At 54.7% G+C, this 23,578-nt stretch overlaps 10 protein-coding genes across 10 annotated transcripts; 6 read left to right on the top strand and 4 right to left on the bottom strand.

The window, feature by feature from the left end:
- Positions 1-1,215: 1,215 nt before the first annotated feature.
- BU26DRAFT_538166 (P-loop containing nucleoside triphosphate hydrolase protein) lies at positions 1,216-4,198 on the bottom strand (the record flags this gene model as incomplete). Its single annotated transcript, XM_033831444.1, has 4 exons — positions 2,668-4,198; positions 2,413-2,637; positions 2,325-2,376; positions 1,216-2,288 (listed from the first exon to the last, which is right to left on the bottom strand). Exons 1-4 carry the CDS (start codon positions 4,162-4,164, stop codon positions 1,216-1,218), a joined length of 2,847 nt encoding a protein of 948 aa, XP_033688329.1. The 5' UTR covers positions 4,165-4,198.
- Positions 4,199-4,368: 170 nt separating this feature from the next.
- Positions 4,369-6,053, top strand: BU26DRAFT_501526 (WD40 repeat-like protein; the record flags this gene model as incomplete). Its single annotated transcript, XM_033826573.1, has 3 exons — positions 4,369-4,577; positions 4,626-5,496; positions 5,547-6,053. 3 exons carry the CDS (start codon positions 4,369-4,371, stop codon positions 6,051-6,053), a joined length of 1,587 nt encoding a protein of 528 aa, XP_033688328.1.
- Positions 6,054-7,933: 1,880 nt separating this feature from the next.
- Positions 7,934-9,182, top strand: BU26DRAFT_220847 (uncharacterized protein). Its single transcript, XM_033820751.1, has one exon. The coding sequence runs from the start codon at positions 8,112-8,114 to the stop codon at positions 8,988-8,990; it is 879 nt and encodes a 292-aa protein (XP_033688327.1). The 5' UTR covers positions 7,934-8,111; the 3' UTR covers positions 8,991-9,182.
- On the top strand, positions 9,159-10,135 carry BU26DRAFT_220842 (uncharacterized protein). Its single transcript, XM_033820750.1, has 2 exons — positions 9,159-9,206; positions 9,257-10,135. The coding sequence occupies exon 2, from the start codon at positions 9,376-9,378 to the stop codon at positions 9,925-9,927; it is 552 nt and encodes a 183-aa protein (XP_033688326.1). The 5' UTR covers positions 9,159-9,206; positions 9,257-9,375; the 3' UTR covers positions 9,928-10,135.
- Positions 10,136-11,054: 919 nt separating this feature from the next.
- Positions 11,055-11,888, bottom strand: BU26DRAFT_477442 (HET-domain-containing protein; the record flags this gene model as incomplete). Its single annotated transcript, XM_033825605.1, has 2 exons — positions 11,055-11,588; positions 11,643-11,888. Coding segments are annotated over 2 exons (780 nt in total), but the record flags the coding sequence as incomplete, so codon positions are not given.
- An 865-nt stretch (positions 11,889-12,753) lies between these two features.
- BU26DRAFT_220622 (uncharacterized protein) lies at positions 12,754-13,757 on the top strand. Its single transcript, XM_033820748.1, has 2 exons — positions 12,754-13,255; positions 13,321-13,757. The coding sequence occupies exons 1-2, from the start codon at positions 12,790-12,792 to the stop codon at positions 13,560-13,562; spliced, it is 708 nt and encodes a 235-aa protein (XP_033688324.1). The 5' UTR covers positions 12,754-12,789; the 3' UTR covers positions 13,563-13,757.
- Positions 13,683-15,981, bottom strand: BU26DRAFT_450016 (mitochondrial integral membrane protein-like protein). Its single transcript, XM_033824732.1, has 2 exons — positions 15,466-15,981; positions 13,683-15,412 (listed from the first exon to the last, which is right to left on the bottom strand). The coding sequence occupies exons 1-2, from the start codon at positions 15,646-15,648 to the stop codon at positions 13,952-13,954; spliced, it is 1,644 nt and encodes a 547-aa protein (XP_033688323.1). The 5' UTR covers positions 15,649-15,981; the 3' UTR covers positions 13,683-13,951.
- A 253-nt stretch (positions 15,982-16,234) lies between these two features.
- Positions 16,235-17,421, top strand: BU26DRAFT_528535 (protein phosphatase methylesteras-like protein 1; the record flags this gene model as incomplete). Its single annotated transcript, XM_033830857.1, has 2 exons — positions 16,235-17,201; positions 17,255-17,421. The coding sequence occupies 2 exons, from the start codon at positions 16,235-16,237 to the stop codon at positions 17,419-17,421; spliced, it is 1,134 nt and encodes a 377-aa protein (XP_033688322.1).
- A 205-nt stretch (positions 17,422-17,626) lies between these two features.
- Positions 17,627-18,719, bottom strand: BU26DRAFT_601468 (uncharacterized protein; the record flags this gene model as incomplete). Its single annotated transcript, XM_033835264.1, has 3 exons — positions 17,627-18,342; positions 18,401-18,533; positions 18,675-18,719. 3 exons carry the CDS (start codon positions 18,717-18,719, stop codon positions 17,627-17,629), a joined length of 894 nt encoding a protein of 297 aa, XP_033688321.1.
- Positions 18,720-18,875: 156 nt separating this feature from the next.
- Positions 18,876-22,750, top strand: BU26DRAFT_515689 (DUF726-domain-containing protein; the record flags this gene model as incomplete). Its single annotated transcript, XM_033828135.1, has 3 exons — positions 18,876-21,005; positions 21,056-21,458; positions 21,509-22,750. Coding segments are annotated over exons 1-3 (3,404 nt in total), but the record flags the coding sequence as incomplete, so codon positions are not given.
- Between the last annotated feature and the right edge of the window lie 828 nt (positions 22,751-23,578).

Raw genomic sequence — 23,578 nt, 5'->3', positions numbered from 1 at the left:
CTGGGCCTGGAATACCTTGCTGGGGAGTCGATCCTCCACTTATGGCCGAGATAACATGTAAGACCTCCGCCTCTCGCGAGCTCTGCACTATACTATCGTGCCACTCTCCAGCACTTCCAAGCACAGGAAACTGATGGAGCCTGTTCGGATGTCCAGCAGGACCTGGCGTGCCTCCGTATATAAGTTGGTGATTCGGAGGGCGTCCCGGAGCTTCGGTTCGGATCATTGGTAGAGGAAAGGTAGAAGTACCTTCGGCTCCGCCATGCTCGGACCGAGGAATGACACCCGGCTCGACTGAAACTAGTGTGTCAGCGCCGATCACATCTGCTGCACTCTCGCCAGCATGCCATTCCCCAGGGTGTTGCTGCGAATGGGATGAGAGCTGGGGGTGACCCGAATTTGGAAGCGGCAGGTCCGTCGGCAACTCTGTGTTTGCATGAACCGGGCTTTGAATCGCATTGGGACCTGGCGAAGGTGGAGAATCGGCGTGCGTTTGAGGTATGCTACTATCGGGAGTGCACTCGAGATGGGTTATCTACACCACAAATCTTAACACCTATTGAGCGCCGTCGTTCTTCAGCTCAAACCTTCTTCCATTTCCTGTGTGAGCGGTCTTTTGAGAGGCTAGATAGCGGCTAGACAGTCGCTGCATCCGCGGCGAGCAGCGCCCTCGCCTCCTCATGCAACAATAACCCTATAGTGGATCGCTCTCGAGCGGGCTATTGCGAGGGCGAGCTTTCCTGGCACAGTATGGAAAAGTTCCCGCTGAATGTACGTCCAGTACTGGTTTGATTCGCTCCAAAGACGCATAGTTGGCGGTTGGAGACGTCATCCACTCTGTTCGCCATTCGAGACTGCTCCCACTTGCCTCTCCTTTAGCGTCCCGCAATAGATCTACTCCGCTCTTCCTAGTTGCTGGCGCAATAATCGGTGTGAGGAGCGTAATCGCTGCATGCAGCGTACGCAGCCAAATGATGCAAGACGGCCATTCCAACCCACGCAGGAAGCCGTCCTGCTTCCCGCCCTCCCCAAACTTCCTAGGCTTACATCATGTCCGCACTCCGCCAGCAACTTTCCGGCAGCATGCATAGCAAATTAATCCCCGACCCTCAAGATACTTCGTGTGCTCCTCGATACATATAGTGGGCCACTTGCCTATACGTCCTCTTTTCGAGCAACTTCAATATAGTCTAGAGAACAGTGATAACGCTTTATTTAAAATCCTCTTCTCCTCCCCTTTCCCAAGATCGGCTTCTTCACGGTTCCATCGCTGACAATCTTCTTTGCACCCACTCCAGGGCGCTTGATCAACGGCCCGTTCTCCTCCTCTGCAATTCTCCGCTCTTCTCTTGCCTTATCCTCCGCCATCTTAGCCTCTAGCTCCGCTCTGCGATTGAACTCAATCTCCGTGACCCGCTTGTCTCTCGCCGAGTATCCCTTCTCCTTGATGGAGTAGAATACTGCGCCCAGGTCTGCTAACCAGTGCGGGTCGACGGATGTAACGCAGGACATGTACTCTTTCGACGTAAGGATAAGTTCGTGATAGACCACATAATCGGGCAGGTACCCGAGGCCGTATAGAGCGCTCGTGGGATGGAGTTGAATAGTGACGCTCGTACGGAGGTTTATGTATTCTCCGATGCCCTTGACCTTCGCAGCCTGGTGGTAGTACCCGGAGCAAATACATTTGCGTATGATATCCCAGTCCGTGCCGCAGCTGACAAGGTTCATTCTCTGCATCTTCATGATATCATGAAGTTGGTCGCGGATTTCCTTTGCTCGACGCAGAGCTTTCGGGTGCAGGAAGTGGCGGATACACCAGCCGTCAGAGTAGCCATTGACTTTCCATTGGGTGTACACATGCAGGAGGGTGAGGTGGTCCGATTCGGGGACGAAGAACTTTTCTCGCGCCGCGTCGGACTCTTCCTGGCGTTCCTTTGGGCGGTAGAAGACACTAGGAACGGAGAGCATAGAAACAATCGTTAGCATCTCCTCGCTGCATTCGTACTCGACGGAAGTAATGATAAGCTTGGCCAATGAGGGATCCATAGGAAAGGCGGTCATGGTTCGGCCAAGAGGAGTGAGCTCGCCGATGTTGTCTAGAGCACCTAGAGCCCAAAGATCGAAGAGTGATGTCGTGATTGTATCTTGAGGTGGCGGATCCATGAAGTCAAAATCTAATAGATCCCTCACCCCGAGGGACTTGAGCAGAAGGACTGTGTTCGCTAGGTTGGTGCGCTGGATTTCCGGGATAGTCTGGATGTAGAACTCATCGCGGAAGGCTCTCTCTGTGTAGAGATGAAAGCACTTCCCGGGGCCCGTACGCCCTGCACGGCCTGCTCTTTGGGAGGCGTTTGCCTGCGAAATTGGCGTTATCTGCAGTGTATCCATGCCCATCTTCGGATTATACACCTTCAACTTCGAGAACCCTGAGTCCACAACATACATAATGCCGTCGACTGTCAAGCTTGTCTCAGCAATGTTGGTAGCTACGATAACTTTGCGAACTCCCGGCGGGGCTCGATCGAAAATTTTGGCCTGCAAGTCCGCAGGCATTTGGCTGTAGATCGGGAGGATACTGAGCTTTGGTGGATCGTTGAGGAGCTTCAGCCTCTCAGCGACGAGCTCACAGGTAATCTCAATATCTTCTTGGCCTGTCATGAAAACCAGAATATCTCCGGGTCCTTGGGAAACATGAATGGCCAAGACCTGCTTGACGGCACTGTCGACGTAGTCTTCGCATGGTGATCGAGAAAACTGTATGTCGACGGGGAATGTGCGTCCTGGGATGATGAACTCTGGCGCCCCTCCGTAAAATCGCGAAAAGCGCTCGGCGTTCATGGTGGCGGAAGTGACTATTAGCTTTAGATCTCGTCTCCGAGCGAGGACTTTCTTGATAAGGCCCATAAGCACGTCGGTGTTTAACGCTCTCTCGTGCGCTTCATCCATGATGATGCAGGAATACTTGTCCAGATCCGGCTCCACGAGTGATTCTCGGAGCAAGACGCCATCAGTCATGTACTTGATCTTTGTCTCTCTACTGGTACAGTCCTCAAATCGGATAGCATATCCGACTAGACCACCAAGCCTCACTTCCATCTCTTCGCTGACACGTTTCGCAACGCTCATGGCGGCGACACGTCGTGGTTGCGTGCAGCCGATGAGACCTTGTTTGGAATAACCGTCTTCGTAGAGGAATTGCGTCAACTGAGTCGTCTTTCCGGAGCCGGTCTGGCCAACGACAATGATAACTTGATTGTCTCGGATCACGCGTAGGAGGTCCTCGCGCACCGCAAATGCCGGTAGGTACTGCCTCTGCTCTCGAAGTGTCTTGCTCTTGCTGAAGGCGCTCTGGCCTTCGTTGTTCTTCAGATATTCGGCGAATTTGCTGCCTCCTTTCTTTTCGTCCTCGCCCGGGACAGGGGCAGCACTGTCTGCGTCGTCTTCTTTTACGCCCATAATGTTCCCTAAAGTGGTCCCTGCCACATTTGTTGCCTCTTGCGCCTGTTTCTGGCGCTCTTTCTGCTGCCTCCTCTCCTTCACGACCCTGCTCCCTCTGCGACTGAAGACCGCCATGTCGCTCTGAGGGTCGCGGACAGCGGGAACTGGCTCCAGTTGCTTCGTGAAGACCTTCTTTCCATCTAGAAATGGAGGCTTGAGGTCGTGGACTAGTATATGGACTCGAGTGCCCTCGTCTTCGTCGTCGAAGTCGGTGTCAAATGTTCTTCGTTGGGCTACCCCGGACTGTAGCATCCGGTTTGTCTCCCACGCATCCACGTCCTTCTGCTTTTGCATTGCTCGAGCGCTGGCTCTGCTGTTCTGCTTCTTCTCCGTCAAGGCAGCCTCGCGCTGCGCGTCCAGCCATGTGCTCTCAGCGCCGCCAAACGGATTGTGTGTGTCATCTCCGAAAGTATGGCCATTTTCTTCCCCACCATACCAGTCTCGATCCAGCGCCATCGAGTCAAAGTCTTCCACCATGGGCTCCGGCCCATCGAAGGACCTCTGGTGGGGAGTAGAGCCTCCATCGCGAGGCCTGGGCGTATGTGACCGCGAGCGCGCCGGTGAAGCTCGAAGATGATCTTGTTTGTGGAACTTTGGCCGCGGAGCTACTGAGAATTGTTCGGGGTCAATCTTGCGCCTCTTCGGACTGTGACCTCTGTCCATTATGAGGAAAAGGGGAGCCGGCGGGCGGGAGTTGTGAGTGAGTGCTCTGTGAGGGTTGCGGCGAAAATATCGGGAAAGCGCGACCACGGCCGCCACAGTGTGGCTGACGGCTTGCCCCGCCACCAAAAAGTTTTGGAAATTTCCCCACGCGCGCTCGTGCATCTACGCAATTGCTTCACTTGCGAGCACTCCACATCCTCCAGCATGTCTATGATCACGGCGACGACGTGGGTGCCGCGCGGCTTTGCGGCGCCCTTTCCTACCAAGTATGATTTCAATGAGGAGGAATATGACCGGATATCGAAGCTTGCGAAGCTGCAGCTAGACGATGCAAAGGAAGATCTGGAAGAAGCTCAAGAAGAGAAAAGGAAGAGCAATGGCAACACCGGTGGCGCGAAGCTGGAAGACACAGAGTACGTCGGGCAGAGTAAACTTGTTATACCTGGCTAACCATGCGTTAGGGAAATCGACGATGACCTGAAAGAGTACGACCTCGAGCATTATGATGATGACGGCAAGGAGGACGAAGGCGGCACCGCGGCCATGTTCGGCAATATCAAGAATCTAATGTTTCACGATGCCAACGAAGAGGATCCATACATCACAATGGAAGGCGGCGAGGACGACGACGAGGAGCGCGAGGAGCTCCAGATATTGGCGACAGACAACCTGGTGCTGGCTGGCAGGATAGAAGACGAGGTCGCGCATCTTGAGGTATATGTCTACGAAGACGAGGCAGACAATCTCTACGTACACCACGATATAATGCTGCCTGCCATTCCGCTTGCAGTGGAGTGGCTGGATCTACCCGTCGGGAAGGCGAGCACAGGCAGCGATGCGAAAGGAAACTTCGTAGCCGTGGGCACCATGGACCCGGATATTGAGCTATGGAATCTGGACGTCGTGGACAGCATGTATCCTGACGCGATCCTCGGTCAGGGTGCAGAAGACGCTGCAAATGCGGAGAAACCGAAGAAAAAGAAGAAGAGGAAGTCGAAGAAAGCCAACGATGACTATCATGTCGACTCTGTCCTCTCCCTCGCTGCGAACCGCCACCACAGAAACCTCCTTGCCTCCTCATCGGCCGACAAAACGATCAAGCTCTGGGATCTGAACACTACGAAATGCGCAAAGTCATATTCGTATCACACAGACAAAGTATGCTCAGTAGCATGGCATCCGACCGAGTCCACGGTGCTCCTGAGCGGCAGCTACGATCGGACGGTAGTGGCCGCGGATATGAGAGCGCCCGAGGCAAAGGCTCCGCGCTGGGGCGTCGAGAGTGACGTCGAGACTGTTCGGTGGAACCCGCACGATCCAAACTTCTTCTACGTGAGTAATGCATTCAATACACGAAGAGACAGGCAGCTAATCCATCTCAGATCTCCACAGAGAACGGCATGATCCACTATCACGACGCTCGCAACGCGCCAACCGATCCCTCCAAATCTAAACCTGTCTGGGTCCTTCAAGCACATGACGAATCAATATCCTCCTTCGACATCAATCCAATAATACCAGGTTTCTTAGCGACGGGCTCAACAGACAAGCAAGTCAAGCTGTGGAACATCCAACCATCGGGCCCCAGCATGGTTGTCTCACGAGACCTAGGTGTTGGCAAGGTCTTTTCGACCACCTTCGCCCCAGATCAAGAAGTTGGTTTCCGGCTCGCGGTTGCGGGAAGCAAAGGCGCGGTGCAGATCTGGGACACGAGCACGAACAAAGCTGTGCGCGAGGCGTTCGCAACGAAGGTGCCACAGATGAAGGGCGATGGCAAGGAGCGGCTTGTGGGCTTGGACGAGGATGAGACGGACTCAGATTCAGAAGAAGGGGAAGATGAAGATGAGGAGGCGAACGGGGGCGAAGGGTGGGAGTCGATGGAGGAGTAGGAGTAACTATTGCGACTGCAAGTGCGCGACACGGTCGTACATGAAAGCCACTCTCGATGCGATACCCAGTTCAACAACTTGTCCCACGTCCTTGAGCCGGCGTATCCGATGCCGGATGATTCGCTGCCGTGACCCATTGGTGGTACATGTTGGACAGCATAGGCGGACTCGAAAACTCGAGACTACGTTCGAGGAGCGATGTCGGCTTGGGGTGATACCGTGGACGGATTTTCCAGATTAAGAAACTGAGCGAGGAAGTGAATAAGTTCGGTGCACCGTTTCGGCCAGCCAGCGGTGCCGGCAAGAACGCTTTCCGTGTGTCGCACAAGCTCTCGTGCAGCTTAGGAATACAGTGATGAAACCCGTCACGACCAGCCAAAGTATATCGCAAATTTAATGTCGATGGTTCAATTGCCAGTTCCACCAGGTTTTGGGGTTCCCCTAGGCTCCAGGGTCAATCAATATTTCCTGGTTCACAGAGAGCGCTAACAGCACCCAGGCCCGAGAATTGACTGTTGACGCTTGCGACAGCGCGACTCATGGCCGCTACTCCTCGCGCTCCGGTTTGAAAAGTGCGATGATGCGGGCGCCGTACGATTGTCACATCTGTTCTTTTGCAGATGTTTCGAAACGATTAACGCGGTGCGGCACGCGGGCAGGGAAACAGATTGGCGACAAAGGACAGAAAACATTCGCTACTCAGGTAGAGAACAGAGAGTCAGAAACAGAGTTTATGCGCCGCACGGCGCTGCAAGGCACACGGCGAGTGAGGACGAGTGAGGGCGGCGTATTTGGCGCCAGACAGCGTCCAGGCAAGTGCAGTCGGGCTGACTGATGGGAGCCCTGGAGCGGGAGAGATGACAGGCACGACTCTCCTGGTTCGCGCCACCCCCGATATCTGATACCTCGGAGCTTATTCCTGCGCCCGCTGGATGGCGTTGGCGGAGCATTTCCATCGTTCGAGTTTTCTTTCAGACAGGCGCAATTGCCCTCGCCGAGGCTATTGGGGAGGCAGTTCAATCAAGATGAAAGACCGTTGAAACGAACCAGCACTCTAGGGCGCCATGCGGCGCGCCGTGGACGGGCGAACAGGCGAAGGCGCCCCTGTCCTCCTCTGACACGCTGGCGCTGCGTCCCTGCGCTGTCTATTGGCTGTTGGCGCAAACAGGCCGCGGGCTAAACTGCGTCTGGGCGTTTCGACGCCGCCGCACCGGATGCCCCGGGCAGGGCGCACTGCTGTTCGCTGAGGGTTTGCTTGTTCCTGAGCCGGACCCTGGTGCATCCTTCCAATCTCTGCTCGACAGGTCGCGCGACTTCCATTCATGGACGCAGCTGGCCCACTCCGCCGTCTGCTAGCTTTTTCAACACTCGCCGCCCCTGCGCACCTGCCCTTCTCCCCAGAGTCTCTCGCTCCCTCGCCTCCACCACCCTCCCTTCTTTTGTCTCTGCGTGACCGCAGGCTTCACGACAGCTTCACTCCCTCTGTTCACTCCTTACGGCACAGGCTGGATTAGCCGCACTCGCCCCTTACGCTCTTTGACAGACGACCTTCTTTCTTCCCGGCCCTTTATTTCTATCCACGCTGCGAGCCAGCAACAACAACGGACAAAGAACGACAAAACCCACCAAAGCATACATACCACTCTCTGCATCTCGCCTTCTCTTCGACCCGGACTCCACGCACATTGATCGTGCGCTAGCATCCTGCGACTTGCTGTATCACACGTCCATCCCCGATTAAACACCGGGTTGCACTCCGACGGCGCACGCGCTCCCACGTAGCAGGCAGTGTGATCCACCCTTCCAGAACACCTCACACAGCACTGCGACAGACGCCTAGCTGCCACTCGTCAGGTGCTCGAGTGCATCTCACCAATCCCCCTCCGTCCATCCAGCGGGCCCTCATTGCTCGCCAATTTATCCGCGGCCGCACCCCGCAATTGCTGCACGCCGGAAAGCGAAGTCGCAATTGCCGCAAAAGGATTGCCGGGCCTTACACCGACCAACTGGCCTCTTCTTGCAATAACAGCAAATCTATCCTCAATTTATTCCGCCAATATGTCGATTGCTCGCGCCGTCACCAAGCGCATCAAACGGCCAGATGCGCCTAATGCCTCCTCCACGCTGTCGCCACCAGCCCGAAGCCAGAGTGTAAAGAGCCCTGGCTTGCAAATTGACCGCTCCAAAATCTCCTCTCCTGTGGCTTTGATCTCCACGACCAACATGCTGAGCTACAACGCGCCCGATATTGCAACCCTCCGAAAGACTTCCTCTTCGACTGCTTCGACTCATTCTGCCGACGACTCAGACCACAGCATCTCGACGCGGTCAAGAGCCTCCTCGCACGCGTCGCGAGAGACTCTGACCGATGCTTCCTCTGTGAACTCGTCGCCGACCTCACCGGCACCGAATCATCTCTCTGGATACTTCGCCTCAGCCAACAAGACCGCACGCAAGTCGGCGTCTGCAGGTAACCTACGCAAATCAGCGTCGTCAAGCAACCTCCAGCAACTAAAGGAAGATGTAGAGGAAGCCGTGCCTGCCATTCCCGAAAGGGCCCTCTCGCACAGCAAGCGCGCCCACGAACGGCTCGCCCAGAAGCGGTCCCTGCAGAGCATGTCGCGGCACAGCTCGGTGCACTCGACGCACTCCCACTCGAGCCGGATGTCTCGCGAGCACCGGACATCGCTCGACATGTTCAAGGCCACCATTCAAGAGGAGACTCATCCATTTGGGAAAGAGTTGGAGCAGCTCAACGAGGTCGCCGAGGAGTTCGGTGGTGCTGTTCGCGATGCAGAAATGGAGGCTGATCTCGCCATCATCCGTGAGAGGTGCCTCGCAATGTTCTGCGCAGCGGATTACCTCGCCGAAATCCAGCCGCTCTTCGCCAACAGGTTCGGCACCGTCCAAGCCCCCGCACCACTAGCTTGGATATAAGTCCTTCGCCCTCACACCGAGACCGGTTCTCTCCTATCTGGTTCTTGTCTACCCCATCCTTTTTGTCGACTCTCTACAGCTTCGATATACCTTAGACGACTACCACCCACCATTTGGCTTGTACATATTCCCCCATTTCTATTCTCGCATTCCTTGTGGCACCATAATTCCTATTCTTTTTCCTACTTATCAGGGCCCGGGCTGGATCGGAAGGAGGACGGCGTTTCAGGAAAAAGCCGTGGGCTTCTATCTACCTACTACTGGGTGACGTTCGACGCTCGTCTAACGTCTCCCGTCCTCTCGCTCACGACCTTCTATCTGTGTATATGAGTTATTGATCTATTGCGGTATCTATCCGCGCGGTGGAAGGAGGGTTTCTGCTGTAATGGCAGAGCATGGAATGCAGAACGTGGTTACGTGTGTTGGATGCGGAGGGAATCTCTGCAGATTTGGATACTGTAACGTGTGGTGCGGTAACACTTACCACCCCCACCACTACTCATACTACTACTTGAATGCTAGACGCACACTATACTACCTTCAAATCTTAACCTCACATGATTCTCACACTCTGCCTCCCTTTCATACGAGCCTGAAACCTGCCTTTGCGGCCTTGCAATCTTCAAACTCGGACTTTCCGCTTCGGGCCGGGATCAAGCTTGTGCGCCGTCCTTGTGATACCCTGCCCGCCTATCCTATCTTCCAGCCCTGCGCAAAAGCAGCAACCCCACCCCTCCCAACGCGCTCGTTCACGAGCTTGCATCTGCTGCTGATGCACCCGGCTCACGGCTCAGAGACATCCCGCCCCGCGGCACGCGCATGGGTACGGGCAAGCGGAGACGGAGACAAAGGGAAGGTGTCAGTGTCACGTAGAGCGTTCTGGCGTCATGGCGTCGGCGCGCAGATTCCGAGAGTGCAAACCAGGTTCGGCATGTGAGGTTGGGATGTGAGTGTATATTAAGCAACCCTCAGGGAGGGTACCTAGGTAGCGAGCGACGTGTTTGACAGATGTGGGGTTGCAGGGCAGGGTAGGGATGGAAGGAAAGCGGAAGGTGGAAGGAAGGTGGGGTTGATGGGAACCCTGGTTCATCTGATACAGGACGAGAGCGGTTCTCGGAGGAGAGGTTTCTCCGGGGCAGTTATTTTCTCCGGAGAGTTGTTTTGGGGTGTGATGTATTGGGCTTGGAGAGGCGGCCGAGAGATTCCTAACGTGGAGGCATCGTCGAGCTGCGTGTTGCTGGTTTCATGCGGCTTTTGTACCCAAGTATTCTACTTTCTATTCGGGCTTGCAGGCGCCCCAGGTGCACGAAGTGGAGGCGGAGGGTTCCTTCTTTGTCGTCTACAGTGGCAAGCCTATTCCACGACCAAGGTCCGCTTCTCTGCATTTCTGAACCACAGCGGCGGCGTTGGCGGACGAGATGATTCTCCAATACCCGCGTACAAACGGCAGTCGTAGCGCAAGTCGAACATTCCAATCCTTCTGTATGTGCTTCCGTCGCCGATAGGTTTGAGCAGAAGAAAGGAACATTCCCATGGGAAGCCTGAGTATGCGCGCCCGCGCGAATCCATCGTTATGGCTATGCAGTCTGCTAGATCGCTCGCTTGCAAATCCGGCTCGTCGAGGTACACATCGAGAACATTGTCAACATCCTTCGCTATTGGAATTAGCGCCTGTACTCCATTGGGTCCGCGGTCGACTAGCCGGAAATTCGGACACAGGCCGGTGAGCTTCAGCAACCTTGGAGCATCTGGAGATTCTGGAGATTCTGCTTGGGCTTTCACGATGCCACTTTGGAGATACTCTAGCATCGGCATCCAGCCGTGACCAAATGGCATGACATGGATACTTGGATGACCATCGTCGAGTCTAGGCCCCGCCAAGTCATTGCGTATTGGGCCGGCCCACCCAGCCCATGTCCAGCTTGGAAAGCCCGGTCGCCGACGAGCAGGTCTCGGATGATACCAAGTAAGCTTCATGTGGATATGGGACTCGGAGAACAGCAATTCTCTGACATCCAGCAATAGGACGCCCCATAGATGACCCTTGACTTGCCTCTCTTCGTTGAAAAAATTGAGAATGCCGAGGCAAGCGTTCAAGCCGTCTGAGTCGTACGAGAGATTCCTCTCCGTATATTCCTCGATGCAATTTGCGATACCCTCTGGCTTCCAGTCGGTCCCCCTGAAGGCGATATCATAGGGGAAATATGGGCCGAAGGTTAGCTCCTCGTTCAGAGCGCGGTGTTCTATACTGTGGGTGAAGCTTTCGGCACAGAACACCTTGCCGCACACGAATGAAACCTGGTGGTCGTCGAAGATGAGCTTCCGCTTCGACAAGAAACCTTCTTGATATGTCCAAGCCCGGCTTACCCATTCGGATTCTTGAAGAGTGACGTTGGTGTGAGGGAACATCTCAACGAGAGTCTTGTTCCCAAGTTGAACACGGTATTGAGCTGCTCGGGGTGTAGCGCCTACTCCCGGCAACCCGTAGCTTGGGTCTTTGCCTGCTGCGGCAATGATCGTAAGGGCGGCTTCCGAGTATATCTTATGCATTCCGCTGATTTGCGCATGCTTCTCGGAAGAGCTTGTTTGATCGATGCACTGAAAGCAAATCAGTCCCCATACATTTTGTCTCCAGGTAGAATGCATGCGTACGTATCGATCAACCCAAAGGTATTTAAACCCCAGCGCAAGAGCGACCATAATACTGTCGTCAATAGTCGCAGGAAATATTCCTTCTACGTGCGCTTGGCCTGAGCCTTGACCTCCGCCCCAAACGTAGGATAGAGCAATATATGAGCACTTCTCGGGAGCCTCGATGACCGACTTGGTTCCACAGTCAATGACTTTAAATCCCGGGAGAACCCCCTGCGTTGGAGTTGAGCATGCTTCGTCGTGCATAGTTATACACTCTCTTAGCCACACCCGGATGATAGCATAGTCGATGCATCTAAGATCAAGTATACGAGGCGCAAGGATCTCTTTCGAATTGTGTCGATGAAGAAGCCCTATGACACGGTACTTGTTCTGGTACCACCTCCAGAACAGGGTGGCGTAGGTGCCGTTTCGTTCTGGGTCGTTCAGAAACATGTTGTCTGATGAACATATGAGAATAGTTGTGGCCCCATCAGGGTCATTGGTTTGATCGGGGCCACCGAAGTAGGCAAATAGGCCACATAATGGACACCCGGGCTCTCCGTAGACACCATTCGCCTCATCGAGCCATAGACACAGCTCCTGCTCAAAATCGTGATTGTGACGAGTAGGCGTAGGAACAATCGCGGACAAATCTAACGCGCGGCAGCGAGAGCAGAAAGAATCGGAAGTCGGCGTAGAAGAATGTTGACCCATCTCTTACAAAGCGGCCTTTCATGCTCTGTCAAGGGGAATGAAAAGAATTGAATGATTGTAGCTAAGAAAGCCGTGACGAGAATTCGCAATCGTCAGGCTGCAGCGCTTTATGTGCGAAGTCGTGGCTCAGCCTCAACGCCCTGATTCGCGACATCAGCCAGGCGCTGAGGCTGGAAGACATGCCTCTCCTCGTATGTTTGCGCTCGTGCAATAATAATCTCTACCAGATGAGGAGGTAATGACAGAGAAGAACCGCGGGCCCATATCCGACAGGGCATGCAACTGCTCATATTGTAGTGCTATTCAATTGAAGAAAAGCCGAACTCGCCATGTGCAACGATGTAAGCGGAGCCGGAAAAACAATAATCCGAACCTAGTCGTGAACTTTTGAGCAACTTGCGACCATGAGCACGCATTCGCAACCCGCATTGCGGCCCACCCCACGCCCACAATGATCTGCCGAGGCTGTCTGCGCGCAGCATCCCGATCGCGGATACCCTCAATCCCCCGCTCGCCCTCCTCCCGCTTCCTCTCCACCACCGCACCGATCCTCAACGCAACCCCCATCTCCCCCAACGCGGCCACCCAAACCGCACCGCGCCAAGGCAGTCCTACATCCTCGCACACCGCCCCCGCCGCAACATCGACCTCCGCCGCCCAGCCCTTCAGCGCGCCCATCACGCCCTCCGCTCCCGCCTCCCTAAAGAAGGATGCCGCCGCAGCAGCAGCGGAGAAGAAAGCCGCGCCGTTAATGAGGAGCTCCGTACCAGCAGGCACACCACTAAAGGGTCTGAACTTCCTCAAAGACAGAGGCGATCCGGTAGCTATGCCCGACGAAGAGTACCCGGACTGGCTGTGGACGATACTAGACCGGCAGGAGAAGAAGGCCGAGGCCGGGGCGGCGGGCGATCTTTTTTGTAAGTACCGCATGCGCTGCTTCTTTTTGCGAATACTTGCAACTGCTAATATCGTATCCGCGTAGCGAAATCTAAAAAGCAGCGCCGAGTGGCCGCGAAGCGGCTCCGCAAGGAACAGTTGGCGAATCCTGAACTGCTAGTGCCGAAGGTCCCGATATACGAGCAGACGATCGATCTACCGGCCGGCGATGGCACGTTGGAAGGCGCGGTCAAGGCTGGCGAGGCGCGGGAGGAATTGACGAAAGCGATGCGGGCGAAGAGGAGGGCTGCGATCAAGGAGAAGAATTTCTTGAAGGCTATGGGTTAGACTTCGGGATGAATGTTCAACATGTAGAAATATTTGCCCGGGATTCGGAGGGACGTGTATCATACAGCATAGGCGGGTTAAAGCCGCGATTTGCGACGATGTTGGTGAGTGTACGATTTTGTGCATATGGTGGAGGAGATCAAGTCTCGCATATCGTTTTCCATCACTGATCCTTCCATTCTGTACAATTAACCATATATCACCCGCGAAGAGTAGAGCTACCAGGTATACCACCTTCAGACGACCCGGAAACGCCATGCTATGTACTCATTACAGGCAAAGACCAATTACAACGAGGAATGAATATGCAAAGAAAAGCACAAATACCAACGACGGAGAAATCAGACGGGAGCAGAGGAAATGGCCCACCCACAATCACAATCTTTCACCTAGAACAACTTTTCCTTCTCAACCGTCGGAATTTCCACTTTCCTCGCCGCCTTTACCAGCTCACCCAACCTCTTCTCCATAGCCGTCCTTCCCTCAAGCGTCTGCCACACCTGATGCGGTGCCTTGTTAACCACGTCCCAGCTGACCAGGTTATCCGTCAACTTGGTCAAATCCCGCTGTTTTCTCTCCCACTCGTTGTCACTCCTGCACTTGATGGCACTGCTTACAATCACCAATGGGGTATTGGAGCTTTGGATGTTTCGAGCGGAGACAACTTCGTTCTTGGAGAGGGAATCCGCAACGAGATTCTCTTGGAGTTGGGCTTTGATGAACTTTCCGTTCTGGTATGCGTTGCGGCCGTAGACACGGTCTTCGCGGGTTCGGCCTTTGAAGATGGCGCCGCCGAGACGCTCCATTCCGAGAGGCGAGATGATGCCCCAGGCCCAAAGGAGGAAGCCACGCCCGGGACTGCCGATGCGATGGAGGAGGTCTTCATGCATCCCGTCGACGATCATGATGCCGGTTACCTCCTTCAAGTGGCGCGAGCTGAAGATGCGGCTGACAATGCTGCCTGTTCCGGCCGATACCAGAATCCAGGGCCCTTCCTCACCGGCCCTTGCGAGAGCTTCAGACAGCGCGTCTGCGGACATGCCCGCTGAGTGCGGAGAGGGAGCGTTGTCCGACCAGGCGTAGCCCGGACGGTCCCAGTAGCAGTACCTCGAGATGGTGCCGTTTTGATAGGCGTTGTACGCCCAATGTTCAAAGTCATACTCGGATGGCTCTTCGCCAGCTTCGAGCATGATTGTTGCGTCCTTCTTACCCTTGGTGTAGGAGATATTGCCAACGCATGCGAAGTGAACAGCGTACTTGTCGCCGTCGACGAGGATGCGCTCGCCGTACATGCCGAGCGTAGAGTCCCGAGCACGGATGCCAAGGGTTCCCGTCATGAGTATAACGATGATGACGAAGATGACGGTGAGGACGGTCGCGAGCAGGACTGCAAGCCATTCCTTCAGCGTGCGCCTAGTCTCTGGACGGCCTGTGAGCCTCTCCTCTTCTTCCCGCTTGCCCCATGCCACGACACGGTCGGTCAAGATGCACCAAATCGAAATGAGCACCGCCCATACGACGGACACGATGCCTACCCAACCTTCCTCCAATCTTATGCGGCCAACCGCGAGGATTATGATCATATCGATAATGAGGAAAGCCCCGATGATGGTGGTTGTGATGCGCAACGCTTTTGCCGGCCCGGAGAAGAAGATGACGGCGACAAGGAGGTTTCCAATGGTCAGGCACGTGTAGGCGAAGTCGAAGAAGCCGCTGCCGCGTGAGTGCATGCGGGGCGGAGACACGAAGATGGATATGAGGAGGAGTGTCCACCAGAGGCAGGAGATCATGAGGAAAAACACGGTCAGCCATCGCATGAAGCGGACAGACCAGAGGTTGTACGGAGATACCTAAATGAATTATCTTAGTATCACATGCTTACGAGGTACTTCAGAAGCCTTACTGCTGGATCATCGGGGTCAAGGTATCCGTCTGAATTCGGCGGCCTCGGTCTGTCGAGCAACCTGGTCCTCTCGCTCGGTTCTTCTCGAGGCTCATAACTTCTCCTCGACGCACTTCTCGCGGAAGCCTGATCATCTTCTGGGGCATCACCGTTCTGCGGGCGATCTTTCTTTGATCCCCACATGGTGAGGACGTGAGCTCTGGGGAGTTTCACACCACTTTCAAGCTGTTTTGAGCTCAAACAATAACGGAAACCACGGAAAGGCTGTAAGGAGGGAAGAGAGGGGGACAGAAGAGGGGGAAAGATAGCAGAAACTTTCTTGATAACAAGGTGGTGATATTTGATGGTGGGAAATGGCGCTATGTTTTGAGATCTACGTCATGGTTGCACCCATGCTCGGAGCACAGGCCCAGCAACTAACGATTGCTCTGTGGCTTCAGATCGGCCTAGACGCGCAGCCCGCTTGACAAAACATTGACGGAGGCCTCGCACTAGCTTGTAGTGATCGTCTGGTCGTTTACGATGGATATTGTGTCAATGACCGCTTCGCCCACAGGGCTTGGTTGATCGTTGAATGCATCGCCAAGCCGAAGCTCCTACACCCTTGATCCCTGCACCACCCCTCCACCGACACATATGCATTCTCCAACTTTCAGATCACCCATCCCGCTCGATCCAAATATTTCGATACCGGCGCCCGGAAACCTGCTATCTGCCATCTAGCCTCCTCCTCAATATCCAACCAATCCCACTCTCCCTCCCACGCACAATGTCCGATCTCGCTAAGAGCTTCGCAAAAGCCAAGCTCTCTTCTCTCCCGTCCCCAGAACCTCTCCTCGAGGAGCCCGAGCCCTACGAAGACGACTCCTCGTCCGCGAGCTCCATGTCCAGCACCGGGACTGTGATACCTACCTCGTCGCAGCGTCCGGCGCCTTCAATACACTGGTCCGACTACTTTGCGCAGGAGTTCTACCTCGAGCGGCGGTCCAACTCGGATACCGCCCACGCGAAATTCCACGTGTACCTGACGCCGCCGAGCTCGTCGAAAGCGCCGCTGCTAGTATTGCACCATGGGGCGGGAAGCTCGGCGCTTAGTTTCGCCTTGTTTGCGAAGGAGGTCAGGAAGCTCATGCCGGAGATTGGTATCCTAGCCGTCGAGGCACGAGACCACGGAAGCGTCGTCTGGGGCCCCGAAGGCCATGTCGACACCGACCTCTCTATTGATCTTCTGAGTCAGGATCTTGTGGATATGCTACACCTTACGAAAAGCAAGATGGCGTGGAAGGAACTACCTACTGTTGTGCTCATCGGGCACAGTCTGGGCGGAGCGGTGGTTACAGATACGGCGAATAAGGGCATACTGGGGAACAAGTTGCTGGGCTATGCAGTGCTGGATGTAGTGGAAGGCAGTGCAATGGAGGCGTTGAAGCATATGCAAACATACCTGGCGAGCCGGCCGAAGTCATTCCCGAGTTTGGAGGCAGCGATTGAGTGGCACATACGCTCGCGGACGTTGCGGAATCCACAATCGGCGAGGGCGAGCGTGCCCAGCTTGTTGCTGCAGACACCAGAAGGGCGGTGGACATGGAGAACGGAGCTCTCCAGCACGGAAGCATACTGGGAGAACTGGTTCTCTGGGATGAGCTCCAAATTTCTGGGCGGGAAAGGAGCGAAGTTGTTATTGCTTGCAGGAACGGATCGACTGGATAAGGAGCTGATGATTGGGCAGATGCAGGGTAAGCGCTCTTGATTGCGGCTTGTCAATGCTCGTCTCTAATATGTCTCGCAGGTAAATTCCAGCTTCAGGTCTTCCCCGCCGCCGGCCATTTCCTCCAGGAAGACCTACCCGACAAAACTGCTGAGGTGGTTGTCGAATTCGTGAAGCGCAACGACCGGAGTACGCTTGTACTCCCACCAAAAGTTTCCGATCTTCTTGCTCAAGGCAAGAAAGTGTGAAGGCCCACCAAAGGGGCTTGTCTCCTTTCTCACAGGCCCGAAATCGCACTAAGCGAATAATGTACCTGGTATTCGGCAACCTGGGTACGCCATTGTCTTCTTTTGCCCGTTTGCTCAGCCTAACAACCCTGCTAGATCTGGTATCGTGAACCGGAACAGATTGGACCCGCCCGGAAAACGCCGCTTGCCGAGAAAGCGCAAAGCTTCAAGACACAGCCATTTCGCCGCCAGCGGCAGCCGTCGCACCGCCTTCACCCTTCGGCTTGTGCTTCCGTTTCCGCTTGTGGTGCCCGGATCCATCGCCCTCTAGAATAGAAGTATCGGTTTCTTTCGGCTCGGCGGACGTTGCCTTGGCCGAGCTATCTTGTGGCGGTTCTTGCGGCAGGGCTTGCGTCTTCTTGGGCTTCTTCACGCTGAGTGGATTAGGCGCCTTGGGCCCCTTGTGCTTCTTTTTCTTCTGGGGCCTTGCGTCTCCCGTAGATTGACCCTCAATAGAATCAGTCCGCGGCTCCTGCCCCTCTTCGTCCTCGCGTCTCCTCTTCCGGCCCGCGGTCGGGTTCCGCTGTCCCTTGAGGCCAGCCTTGAATTTCTGTCGCTCTTCCCTCTCCCTCTGCTCCTCGGTGGCCGTAGCCATCGGCTCCAGTATCATCACGGATTTCGAGATGTAGATGAGCGGGAGACCAGCTATCTTGCGCATATGCGCTCGAACGGCGGGGTCTTGGGATGCGACTACGTAGCGGTGCTTGTTCGTGAGGTTGCCCTTCGCGTCAACGACCGAGGAGAGGCATTCGTGGGAGGAAAGCGGATGCTCGAGCTCATGATGGTTACATCTCCGGCGCTCGAAGCCCTTCGCTTGGGCTATGAGCGCGTTGTTTTTCGGAGTTGCGTCATATAGGTGTCGCATGTCACATTGCGTAACCACTGTATGCGGAGCAGTTGTTAGCTTGTACTCTTCGGAATTACGCGACGATATACGTACTCGGCTTCACCTTGCCCTGGAGGACGCTTTCAAGCCTCGACACCAAGTCCATCCTATTTTGCCATGCATCCTCCAGGATCTGAGAGTCGAGAAGCACCTGGTAGGGTTCGCGGAAATTGAAGTGCACTTCATACTAAAGCAACCAGCATTAGCAGGCACTCGAAGTTGAAGAGACAGTTCTAGGGGGTTCGAGCGACGTTGAGCAGCGGGGGTGCTGTCGGCGGTGCGTTTTGTAACCAAAAGCGGGCTATAAACTTCGAGGAATCACACATACCTGGTGCATAAGCTTGCGGTATGCCTTTTGCCGCTTAAGTCGCATCGTCGACGTTGTGCGTTTGAGGTGGTGGTGGAATGCGGGGGAGAAGTCGCAGTTTCCAAAAATTTCCGGGTGCGTCGCTTTGTGGCCCGTGCGCTTCGGCGATCTGAAAGCGGTGGAGCTTCCCGCAGACGTCGATGATGGCCTGAGGGCGGTGCTGACCCTACCTGTACATACACACTTACTTCTCCTTGTACTCACTTCCGCTTCGCGCTATATCCTTTTAATTTTCTGCTAAGCCTCTCTCCATGCGCGCGACCTAGCTCAAACACCATGACCGATTCGGCATCCGGCCCCCCTACCGAGGGGAAATCTACAGACGGCGCAGACCCGCCGAACAAACCAAACCTCGAGGCGGAATACGACGATTTTGGACTGCCTATAAGGAAACCGCGGCCTAGGACGCCGGCGACCCAAACTTCAGACTCAGAAGAGGACGAGTTCAAGGATGCGTTGGGATCCAAGTCAGCGAGCCAAGAGAAGGTTGCGCTGCCGGAGAAGGGCACAGTGAGCGCAGAGAACGTGCCTGAACAGATGCCGGGGACGGTGAAAGAGAAGGCAGAATCGACACCGGTGGCCAATGGCCATATGGCACTAGAGATGGACGAACCCGCACCCAAGGAGCAACCCCCGCAAGCCAGGGACGAGACTTCGGGTGGCCCAAAGCCCGCAGGCCCGGTAGACAAGCGCAAGAGTGTCCCACCCGGAACTGTACATGGACACAATCCTGCCGCCATATCCGAATACTCCCACCAGCAGCTAGCCCCTAACACACGCGGAGACGAGAAGCGGGATGAGAACAACGATGACGAGTGGCAGGCAATGCCAGCGTATGCGCACTACGACATGTATGATGATGATAATAAGCTCATTGCGAAGGAGAATGTAGAGGAGCTCGAGGACATGCACGGCTACGGGAATCTTGGAGGCGCCGCAAAGGGGTATACGCGTGTGGTTATGGACGAAGATGTCGAATCGCAAACGAGCATGGATGACAATACGGCATATCTGTTCAAGGACAAGGGAACGGCTCTGTGGGACGAGGATGAGGCCGCCCGGGATCCGCTGTCGCAGATGCAGACAACCAAGAACCTTCTCACCGAAGGCCAGCGCATAGCTTACGTCGGCTTGGTCCGGTTAGCCATGGCGGAGATGGAAAACAGGCTCTCCGAATTCGAAAAAGGCAACAAAACCACAAAGAAAGTCGTCGATTTGGCGCAGGAGACGACCAGGATGTGGTCTCAGAAGATGATGGTCCGGCTATACTCGCACATGGATATCGACGCATCCGAGCAAGTCATGATAGAGCAACTCTCAGAGCACGGAGTAGTCCCACCCGATCTGACGCCTGCTCTCATGCAGAACGCTCGAGTAAAAAATCCAGCTGCAGAGGAGTCAGAGTCAGCCAAAGACACAGATTCTGTTAGGCCATCCATCTCTTCTCCACGTCCGGATTCGCATTCCGAAAAGTCCAAATCTGCGTCGAGTCTACATGTTAGTGACCCTTCCAAAAGCCCTTCCCCACCACCCTACCAGGATCATGAAGGCGAGGACCTACCGGCGGTCCGAACTCCTTCACAACTTCCTCACACGAAAAACTTGGATATTGATCTCCGGTGGACTATTCTCTGCGACCTATTTTTGGTTCTCATTGCGGATTCAGTATACGATGCCCGCTCGAGACAACTTCTGGAACAGGTTGGAAAGTATCTAAGCGTCGATTGGCTTGAGATATGCCGCTTCGAAAAGAGGGTTACGGACGCCCTGGAGATGCAGGAGGAGGCCAACAAAGAGAACTGGAACGAGGACGATCACATGGAGAATCGACGGAAGAGAGCACGCAATAAGCGTATTGCCCTGATGGGACTCGCAACGGTAGGCGGCAGTCTTGTGATTGGACTGTCTGCTGGTCTTCTTGCACCTGTCATCGGTGCGGGTCTCGCCGCTGGTTTCACCACCATAGGTGTAGCTGGTACGAGTGGTTTCCTGGTCGGCGCGGGCGGCGCAGCCATCATTACGACGACTGGGGTCCTCAGCGGCGGCACGATCGCTGTGAGGGCTGCGGACAGACGGACAGGAGCCGTCAAGACGTTCGAATACAGACCGCTCCATAACAACAAGAGAGTTAATCTTATTGTCACGTTAGCCGGGTGGATGAACGGTAATCTCGACGACGTCCGGTTGCCTTACAGTACGGTAGATCCCGTCATGGGAGACATATACTCCGTGCTTTGGGAGCCCGAGATGCTACGAAGTATGGGTGACACTATCAACATTCTCGCCACCGAGGTATGCTCAAACCAACAATACTAAGGAAGTTAACTTTAACGCTGAATTAGGCTCTCACACAAGGTCTCCAACAAGTGCTTGGGAGCACGATTCTTATTGCGCTCATGGCTGCTATCCAACTGCCCGTTGCCTTAACCAAATTGTCATACCTCATCGACAATCCGTGGACTGTTTCCCAAGCCCGAGCAGACATGGCTGGGCTCATTCTCGCTGATTCTCTCATCGATCGCAACCTCGGAACCCGGCCTATCACTCTTGTTGGGTTCTCGTTAGGCTCTAGGGTCATCTATTCGTGTCTAAAGGAGCTTGCAAAACGAGGAGCTGTGGGTCTCGTGCAGAATGTCTACATGTTCGGAACACCAGTCGTTGCCAATAAGGAAGAGTACACCAGGTCAAGGGCTATCGTCCCCGGTCGATTCGTCAACGGATACGCGACAAATGACTGGATTTTAGGTCAGTAAGCCGAGCGTATCTTCTCATCCGCATTGTAACAGTGTTTGCAGGCTACCTGTTCCGAGCGACTAGCGGTGCAATTTCGAAAGTGGCAGGCCTTGCCCCGGTTGAAATCCCAGGTGTCGAGAATTTCAATGTCACCGAGCTAGTACCCGGTCACATGGCCTACCGAACGGCTATGCCTAGACTCCTCCGCGAAGTCGGCTGGATAGTCGAAAGCGACGAATTCTCGGAAATCGAAGATCCCGACCCAGAAAATCACGAGAAGCGACAGCGAGAGCTCATTAACGAGATTGAAGAAGCTCGCAAAGAGCTAGAGAAGAAACCAGAAAAGAAAGGTGCATTCAGCTTCTGGCGTAAGAAGAAGGTGGAGAAGAAGGAGTGGGAGGTGTATGACGAGAAGTCGCAGGCGGCCGGAATCAACAAGGATGACGATCCGGCGAAGATTGCAGAGAATCCAGTACTGTTTGACATCGATGCCATCAAAGCTGAAGTGGCAGCTCTCTCTGCAGATGGTATCGAAGTCAAGGAGATCAAAAGCACCCTGCCGCCGATGAAGATCGACATAGCCGCAACATCGCCGAGCCCGTACTCCTCCCTTCGCGAAACTAAGAGTTACAACGACAGTTTAGGGGTAGCACCTTTATCGAACTTTGGCGGCAGCACGAGCAATCTCTCAACGCACTCCAACGGTGACCCCTCGACCAACGGTGCTCTAAAGAAGAGCTTTGAAGAGTACGACGAGATGGCTGACGGTGGGGGAGGCATGACGATGACGTTCGACTCTTCATTCAAAGATGCCCCACCAGTACCCGCATCAAAATCACCTATTCCTTCTATTCCTTCATATGAGCCTCCGGCAAAGGCGTCTTGGGATACACCAAGCTGGAACGACACACCCGCAGAACGGCCAGCGCTACGATCGTCAGCCACGGCGCCGAATCCGAACGTTAACCTAACCCCTGGGTACAACGCCTGGGCAGACGAATTCGAGGACGACTTTGGGAAGGAGAGGGAGATGAAGATGACTTTTGAGTAAAGACTTCGCTTGCTTGCTTCATGTCGATAATTGGAGAATGAGGTTGCATCAAGATCTGTTGTATGATACGCATTTTCAGCGCGCATTCATGGGGCGGCGTTCGGGCTCACTTGTTCTGGGTCATTCACCACTGGCATGGGCGGTAGCCCTTTTGCATCTATTCCTCCTTCATTTCTGTGTATTCTATTCTGAGATCGATGGAATGGAATACCTTATCCGTAGTCCACAACAACTCGCGAGAGTATTTAGTGGGAGTAGAGTGCGACTATTGTGAATCTTGGATAGCGTGCGTGCTGATGCTCATGCTGATGTTGATTACGTATCCGGTAGATAATGGCGCGTATGCTGAGCTCTATGCTAGTAAGGGGGATGTTTAATTGATTTGCGGAATGGGCTGCTAACGTACGCTAGGCTGGTCTCCTGATATCACGGCTGAGAATGGCTGCTATGTGATCCTGTGGGGACGGATTGGGACGTACAATTCTGCGCTGCAGAAGGGATTAACGGCGACTAGGGAAGGGGGTGAGGGGAAGGCGGAGAAGCTGTGGGGTTCTGTGGGAGCGTGTGTACAGAGCCTATATGAATCTGGGGTGCGGTTATGTAGCGGATATCCGCCGAGTAGCTGGATATCAGCGCGGCACGAGAGAGGATGAATGGAGCGCGAAATTCGATCCCATTGCATTACACGATACAACCACTGCCATGTTTAATGAATGTAGAGGCGCCAAATATGTCATGGTGTTGTGGAACAAGACCATTCCAGACGCCTCGGTAGCTGCCCCTCTGCCCGACCATATGCACCACCCGCAAGCCTGTTTCCCACCGGAATGTTTGAATATGCGTTTTGTGTAGATCCAAAGCCGGCTGTGGGTATCAAACGCGGCGGACGATAGCCGTAGGAGCGAACATCGCGGAGCATCGCCACCGATTGGGATCGAAAGCGACGACGCGCGGAGAAACGCGTCGATGCGAAATGAGGGTATGCAAGAAACTTTTGTGTAGCAACAGCACGCCTCCAAAGAGCGAGAGGAAGAAGTTGCACGCGTTCTAACTCGTCAGGCGCGGAAAGCGAGCGGTCCGT

The sequence above is a fragment of the Trematosphaeria pertusa genome (genome assembly GCF_010094035.1).
Source record: "Trematosphaeria pertusa strain CBS 122368 unplaced genomic scaffold BU26scaffold_3, whole genome shotgun sequence".
NCBI lineage: Eukaryota > Fungi > Ascomycota > Dothideomycetes > Pleosporales > Trematosphaeriaceae > Trematosphaeria > Trematosphaeria pertusa.
This window is presented reverse-complemented; position numbering and strand designations above follow the sequence as displayed.